Genomic DNA, 8,174 nt, shown 5'->3' on the forward strand with positions numbered 1-8,174 from the left:
TTGGGAGCCAAGTACCCACAATCCTTGTGCCAGGAAGATACCTCAAGGGAATGACATGCCACTTAGGGTTTATTAGTCAAAATCTGAGTTCTATATCTGAATGACAATTGATGTGTCATTGGATTGTAGCCACTGCAGGAGTGGGCAGAGGTTCTATGCTAGGCTACCACCATTATGCCTGCAACTGAAACTAAAGTCAGTTGGACTAGAAGCAGGGAGAGGAAGAAGATGAAGATGCAGAAGCCTCTTGGCCTCTTACTACCTCAAATCCCCACCATGGAAAACCTCTCTCATAGAGCAGCATTTGACCTTGCACGTGGAGATTTGCCAGGACAGGCAATGAGGGAATAACAGACCAGATGAGGTGGTTGATCAGCAATTCAAGTGGTCTGTAGTGACTCTGAATTACACTGAACTGAGCTAGGCATAAAACAAATGAACAACTTCTGGTTTATTTCCCCTGTGGTCAACCATATCCTAGGACCATAAAGGACAGGTAATTCAGGGAATTAGCTTCAGACTAGTGCCATGGACACAGTATGCTTGACACTTGCTGTCCAAGCATCTCCTTAGTGCCTGTCCATTCCAGAACTATGTACCTATGTGCATGCCCCTTATGCTTCAGAGGTACACACTGCCTTCAGTTACCCAAGATTCCCCAGGAGCTTCTAGGCAGGCCATGTGGAACACCCACTGCCACATGTAACTTATGGCACCAGGAAACCCAGCTGCATTACTGCCCCCAGTTAAAGAGACTCCAAGTTCCTAGGGAGTCACTGAGGGATAACCTCAGAACCTGGTTGCTAAAGACCTGGTATATAGTTCACATTTGTGGCTTGGCATGGCCTTTCTGTAAACTGCCTACAAATTCCCAGTGTATCTGCAATGTGACAGTGGCATAACTGGCAACAACTTAATGATTCTGGAACTTGTCTGTCCTCAGAAAGTGGCCCAAAAGTTTCAAGTTTCAGACAGGCTCTGAGGCCTGCAAGATAGCTACTGGAGAGAGACGGCCAGCCTCCCTGGGCTACCCTAAACCCCTAGATTCTCCTTACCCTCTGGTGACCCACTCATGTACCCCTAAGCCTGAGCTTAGAAGTGCTCCCTCAGAGTAACTGCTATCCCAGGTCACCAAGCAGCCTCTGTAATTGCTCAAAACCTTTACAAATCCAGTTCTATGGACGTTTTGCCAAATATAACGTCCACATTTTGTATCAGGAAGCTGGACTGGCATGAGGAAGGAGATGAGTTTGAAAGACAGTTTGAGCTCTACACCCTGAGCTACATGCATCCTGGCAGCCTATGTGAGCCTAGACATTTGGCACTGTCAATGAACAAGACTGAAGGCCAGAGGAAAGAAGTATTCAAACCACCTCAGGTCACAGTGGGGCTCATACTTGGCAAAATAACAAAAAAAAAAAAAGCTAAAATTAGTATGACGATTTGGGTTGTCTTGAACTCCATGTATATAGCACCAGTGGTACCTTCCCTAAACTGGGAAAATCAGCATCAACAATAATTTTGCATATTTTACTACAAAGTCTAGATGTTAAGAGCAGGACCACAGTTCAGTTCTCAGCACCCACATCGGGCACCTCACAGGGACTTGCAACTCCAGCTTCTGGGTAGCTATTCTTTTGGTCTCTGCAAGCACCTGCACAAATGACATATGTACACATACACATAAATAAAAATTGATATGGTCTTAATATGTAGCTGTAGCCCAAGCTGACCTGAAACTCCCTAAATAGCTACACCTCAATTGCGCATTTAACAAGTGCCAGGAATAGTCAAAGCCCATCCAGTCAGGCTGGCAAAACATTTCAAAAGTCCAATCAGAGCAGTGAAATTGAACAACAAATCACGTTTGAAATAAAAGCGCTCTCCATCCCCAACTGCCCAAGTGAGTGGTGAGTCACAGCTTAGAACATACAAAAATTTTATTAAACAAAAATATTTAATGAAACCATTGAAAAAGGCAAAAAACTAGTCAGGAACACACCATAGCCACTAGAGGCTGCAGTTCATTTCCCAGACTGTACTCCTCCTGCAAGCACCTTGGGGTCCCCTATCATTTTCTCCCCTTGTGAAGATACAAGATACTCATCTTATCAAGACAATGGCTTCTGGCAATACTCCTTTACTTTGGACGATCACCTCAAGGGGTCACATACTGTGACTTGGCCCTGCCCTATTACTGACAAAGGTCAGTTACAGGTCTTTAGAAACCGTAACACAGGACACCCCACCACCAAGTAGAATAGGAGTCATAAACAACATAAATGGAACATCAAAACACAATGTTCAATCCCTTCCCAACCAAGTCCACGTCTTTTTGCCCATGAAGATCAATCAACTGACAGTCACAAGGTGAACACAACCAGTCCCTTGTCTTATGTTCTTCCCACTGGCTCCTGTTGCTGGATTTGGAGGGTCTCTGAAAACAACCTAGTCAAATAATGCTCACATGTGGATAACAATCAGCCAGTGGCTTACATAGGTTCACACTGAGAATGATAAGAAGTGTGTGAATATGAATGCTCTGGATTTGCTAGGTGACTATGAGGCAGATAAGAGTGACCATCCCATGGCAGAAAGCAGTCTTTGTAGACTGCAAATGAGGATGGCTGCCTGTGGGAGGAAAAAAAGGTACCTGGAAATGTTGAGATGGCCTCTTTCTCACATCATCCAGCTAGACATTAGGCCACACATTTAAATCTAAAAGTGGGCCCTCGGCAATCTATTTTAGGCAAACCAAGCCATAACAGTTTAGGACTAGATCTGGAGGTAACACTGTCATGATAAAGGGCAACCTAGGTAACTAGATAGTGGTGGTGGCCAGGACTCCTTGGGAAGTTGAGGGAGGGAACTGGTTTAAGGTTTAAGGCTGAGCAAAACCTTTTCTGGGCCCTGCTCTACTTTTAGGGTAAAGCACAAGCCCTGGGCTTACCTTACCTGCCTCTAGGACTTGGATTCTGAGGTAGGAGGAAGCCCCTAGATCCTCTGAGCCTATTTGCCAAGGAAGGACTTGGGGTGACTAGACTCCCATGCCCCATCCTCATTTTCTGACTCTTCCTTCAGCCCCTCTGTTACAGGCTGCTCTGCTTCTTGCTCTCCTTCATGGGCCACACTCTCAAGCACACTTGGGCCCTCAGTGGGCCCTGCCTGGCCTGAGCCAGCAGGGGCTGACGCATTATCATCTCTCTGGGTGACAGGGAAGGCCTTGGCTTCACCAGAATCAGGGTCTGCCTTTGTGGCACTATCACCATCAGGAGCAGCCCCAGCAGCTTGCTGAACAGCAGCAGCAGCAGCAGCAGCCTGGCCAGCATCTTCACTGGTTGGGAGGACCTCGCTAATGGCAGGGGCAGGTTCAGCAACCCCAACACTGGCAAGGGCAGCCTGGACATCCAGCTCACCACCATGCACTTCCACTCCTTCCCCCTCCTGGGCCTCTGCATTTTCAGCCAGAGCTGCCTCCCGTGCCTCAGTCTCCCGAACAAGCCTCAGCAACCCCACAAAGCCAGGTGGCCGCCTCTCCAGCCGCATCCTCCTCAGGTTGTTCTGTAGCATCTGGTTGGGCCTGGCCCGCATCAGCACCTGCCGGGCCCTTGCCTGATCCACCATTGCAGGCTGGATGGCCCCCTTCTCCATGGCCATCTGCAGCAGACCTTCCAGGCGCATCACATAGGCAAACAGGGTCTCCTGAGGCCGCTGGGAGCAAGTCAGGAACTTGAGTCGTGCTGTCATCACGGTATCCTTGTTGCCAAACACCTGCACCAGTGCAGCGAGGCAGTCCTGAGCAGGGGTGTCTGGATGCTCTTCCAGAAGCTCACACAGGAGATCCAGGGCAGGGCCCCCCAAACTCTCCACCAGCCGCCGCCTCCTCTCTCTCTCGGATATGTGACGCCACAGGTAGAGCATGTCATTGGCATGGTCCAGCCAGCTCTCAAAAGACTGACCCCCACAGCCAGGTTCTTCCATCCCAGTGAAGTGTCTCAGCTCCTGGTAGGCCATGTTTTCCAGAATGGGTTGCAGGGCTTGGCTCCACTCTCGGGTCCAGGTTCCAGCCCCATGTGCCCCTCCTGCCACATCAAAGGCCCCTTCCTCACCTGAACCTCCTGCCTCACCTGCAGCTCCTGCCAATCCTACAGCTCCTATGATCCCTGCAACTCCCATGTCCCCTGCAGCTCCCTCCTCATCTGACATTCTTGCCTCACCTGCAGCTCCTGCCTCATCCTCACCTATAGCTCCTGCTTCACCCACAGCTCCTCCACCATCCACAGATCCTTCATCCCCTGCAGACCCCTCATCGCTCCCAGACTCCTCATCCCCTGCAGACCCCTCTTCACCTGCCCCTGCCTCTAAAACTCCTCCCTCTCCTGCAGCTCCCACCTCACCTGCAGCTCCCACCCAACCCATACCTCCTATAACACCTGCAACCCCCATGTCACCTCCAGCCCCTTCCTCATCAGACATTCTGGCAGCCCCTGCCTCAACTACATCATCTTCCTCATCCATAGCCCCCTCATCTGGCAGTCTTGCTTCACCTATAATTCCTGCCTCATATATAACTTCAGCCTCATCTATGACTCCTCCTTCATCTTCTGCTCCGTCCTCATCTGACAAGCTTGCCTCAGCTGCAGCTCCTCCCTCCACTGCTCTTCCTGTCTCACCTGCTCCTCTCTCCCGCTCTGCTCCTTCCTCATCCACAGCTCCTTCCTCCTGTAGGAAAGAGTCAGGAGTGGCAGCTCTTCCTCCTGCCTTACCTGCTCCCTCCTTGCAAGAAGACACTCTTGCCTCATCTGCAGCTCCTTCCTCAGCTGTTCCTCCTGCCTCACCCACAGCTCCTATCTCATCTACATGTCCTTCCCCAACTGAAGTTCCTGACCTACCTGAAACTCCTACCCCACCTGAAGCCCCTTCCAAAGCTTGCCCATGAGCCTGTGCAGGGAAACTGAATGTATCCTGTGACTCGACTTCAGGGACTGGAGGAAGGAAGATCACACTCAGGACCCCCTATTATTTGGTATTTGTTGGGGGATCAAACTTTGGTTTAAATTGTCAGCGAATTCAACCAAAGCGACCTTTGCCCCAATCTCCTTTCTGAAGACTTTGCCAAGCACTCGGTACCTGCCCAGGGGCCTGAGGGCAGCCTGCACTGCCTCCTGAAATTCTTCTTCACCACAGTCATCGGGGATGCCCAGGATAAGCAGTGAGCGCTGGGCATTGACACCCATCCACCCACACCAGTCCTGCAGAATCGCCAGTGCCATAGCAGTGAACTTAGGAGGTAACATGACCAGACAGGGGTGTGTCTGATTGCACTAGTCTCTTCCTCAGCCTGGGAGTGAAAAACAAAAACAAAATAAAACAAAACAGAAAGACATGTTAGTGTCAGGCAATCCAAGCCCCACCAAGGTTCTCCATAAAGTGTGGGGCCAGTCCTACTCCTTTTCCATTTTGTTTGATTTTAAGAAATTCTTTGACAAATTAAATCTGTTTCTAATATACAGGGTTGGTTATATTTCACATTTTATCTGGTGGCAGATCTTAATATGTTCTATCTCCCCAAGGAACTTACAGTGTTCAAATTCTGGTATAAACCTGCATCTAATATTCCATTCTCTTTTCATGTCTGCATAGCCTGCCATAGTCTCTTCTTTTTCATTATTGATACTACTTTTTGTTCTCTTATCTTGATTAGCAGTGCTTACCAATTTTACAACTTTCAAGAGACATTTGTGTTGTTTGTATATATTTTCTGTAGCTGATTTCTACATTTATAGGCAACATTTCTTCATTTGACTCTTTAAATTAGAATTGCTCTTGGCTCTTGTTTCTTTAACTGGATCGTTAGGTCACTATCTTAGGCATTTGTTCTCCACTTTTTATTGTACTTTTAAAACCTAGTGTACGTACAAACTTTTATGTATGTGGGTATATGTATCTCATCAAGTGCCACATTAAGAGTTCAAATGAGAACTTTCAGGAATCAGTAAATTTCCACCTGGTCAGCCTAGGGAATCAAACTCAATTTGTCAGGAGCCTTTACTTTCTCAGTAATCTCGCTTAGCCTATATTTGTTTTGTTCTAATAAAAACATGTAAAATAATTTTCTGCTAATCATTTCTTTAGTTTCCCTTCTAATTTGCAGTTTTTGTTAAATTTGAAATAATTTCTTCTAACTAAATTTATCTACAACATACAAAGCAAATCATACTTTCATTGACCCACGGAATTCCAAATATTTAGCCATTAAGACCTTGCCAGATGTTCCACTACCAACACTACAAAAAATTAGACATTATTAATTTCACATAGAATTGTCACCATGGTCTAAAACAGTTGCAGATTCAAAACAATCATTAAATACTTAGTATTTTCCCAGGATAGAATTTCTAGCCTCAAGTGATACTCTTGCCTCAGTCTCTTGAATATCTGAGTACAGGCCCACATTACTGCCTATAGCTTATAAATATTTTTTAAAAATTTTTCTTGCACAATACATGTATGGTCTATCAAGGAAACTATATAATGTATGGCATTGCTATTCGTGTAGTTGCTTCCAAGTACAAAAGGGATTTGTGGGATCGTCAAACATTTCAAATCCCAAGTGCAGAGCATCACCCCACAGCAGTATTACCTCTCTCCACACAGCAGTTCAAGTGTAGCCACTAAGAGTTTCTGGTCTTCATATTCATCCCAGGATGCCAGTCAGCCTTGCCTTCTGCATCTCCACCCCCAGCCAGGGACCAGCTTTTCCAATCAGCCTCACCCCGAACATGCCACCACCAAACTCTGTCCAACTGGCAGCTACAAGGTCCTGGCACATGATAACACACAATTGCAATCAGCCTACAGCAAGCTTCTTTAGGCCGGAAAGCAGGGTGCTTAAATATTATTGATCTCCTCTCGCTTCTCAAAACCAAAAAGCTGTGAACAAGCCGGCAGCCATTCACTTATTCCCCACTCCAACCAAAACCAGGAGCCCTCTCTTATCACTTTCAGAATTGAGGCACCCCTGCTCCAGCATCTTAACACTTATGTAACCCACCGCCTAAAAGCCTAGCGTTGTCCCTCCAAACGGGAGCTAATGCCTCATTTCCATGCTCGGTTGTTGCCCCACCCCCCTCCCTTTCCTCCATACTGAGGCTGGCCGCCATGTTGTGCGCCGAAGGCACCCTTCCCCACCCCCAAGGAACCACCAGATGTTAGCCCGCCAAAGACCAGATGCGCATGCGCAAGCGTGCTTTCTCCACAGAGAGATCTCAGCGGTGGGCACCCTTCACTCAGTGGCTTAGCCTCTCAATCCTCAGTCATACCGCAACCCCTCATCCAGAGCTAAGTGCCTAAAGGCAGGCAAACACGCCAGGGCTCTGTCCCACGGGACCCTCCCAACCGCCAACATCCAGAGGCCTAGGCCACCTCGTGTCACTACTCTCCCCGTAAGGTTGCCTATACCTGAACACTGCCCTCTGACCCCTTACACAGCCCGCAGTGATGACCACTCCTCAGCATCCTGTGTCAACCACCTCTTATCCTCCACCTCCTAGCCACAAGCGACCAGACTACGACAGACACACGAGGCCTCACTCGGGTGTGTCCGGCCGGGCCCACTGTACACCCTCGCTGTACCTCACTATGGCAACCGCACAGCACCCTGCCCGTGTCCCAAAGGCAACTAGGGTCTAGGTCAACCAATGTCCTTACCTGGTTGTTCACTTTCCTCCACTCTGCTGTCCTCAGGAATCCCAAGGGCAAATGTCCCAAATCGCGTATGCGGAGAAGGCGAAGAGACGTGTGAAGCTCTCAATCGCCCAAGGAGCTCCCAGAAACCCCTATTTCTCCCAGAAACCCCCTCTCCACATCGAAGGAAATTCTGGAACTCTCTGTGGCAAGTGATTGGATCTAGAGCTCTCGGGGGCGGAACCAGTATTAACGGGAACAAGTACACCAATGTGAAGGCTTGATATGGCAAAGCTTGAGATGCCCAGAAGCAATAGGCACACTCATTGGTCCTTGCTCTCCAACTAGTCATTTAGGTGGGGGTGTAAAGAAGCTGCTTTATACTATGGCCGACTTCATTAGAATACATCTTGAAGCTTTCTTATTCAGTGGAAAACCATAAATTTTATGTGTTCCCAATAAACCTGCTCACATGTCATGATAACGTT

At 48.1% G+C, this 8,174-nt stretch overlaps 1 protein-coding gene across 1 annotated transcript; it reads right to left on the reverse strand.

Annotated features, from left to right (window-relative positions):
• Positions 1 to 3,009: 3,009 nt before the first annotated feature.
• Pnma6e (PNMA family member 6E) lies at positions 3,010 to 5,273 on the reverse strand. The gene is given in 3 exon segments (XM_032889510.1): positions 3,010 to 4,421; positions 4,911 to 5,009; positions 5,012 to 5,273. Coding segments are annotated over 3 exon segments (1,773 nt in total).
• Between the last annotated feature and the right edge of the window lie 2,901 nt (positions 5,274 to 8,174).

Source organism: Rattus rattus, chromosome X (genome assembly GCF_011064425.1).
Source record: "Rattus rattus isolate New Zealand chromosome X, Rrattus_CSIRO_v1, whole genome shotgun sequence".
NCBI lineage: Eukaryota > Metazoa > Chordata > Mammalia > Rodentia > Muridae > Rattus > Rattus rattus.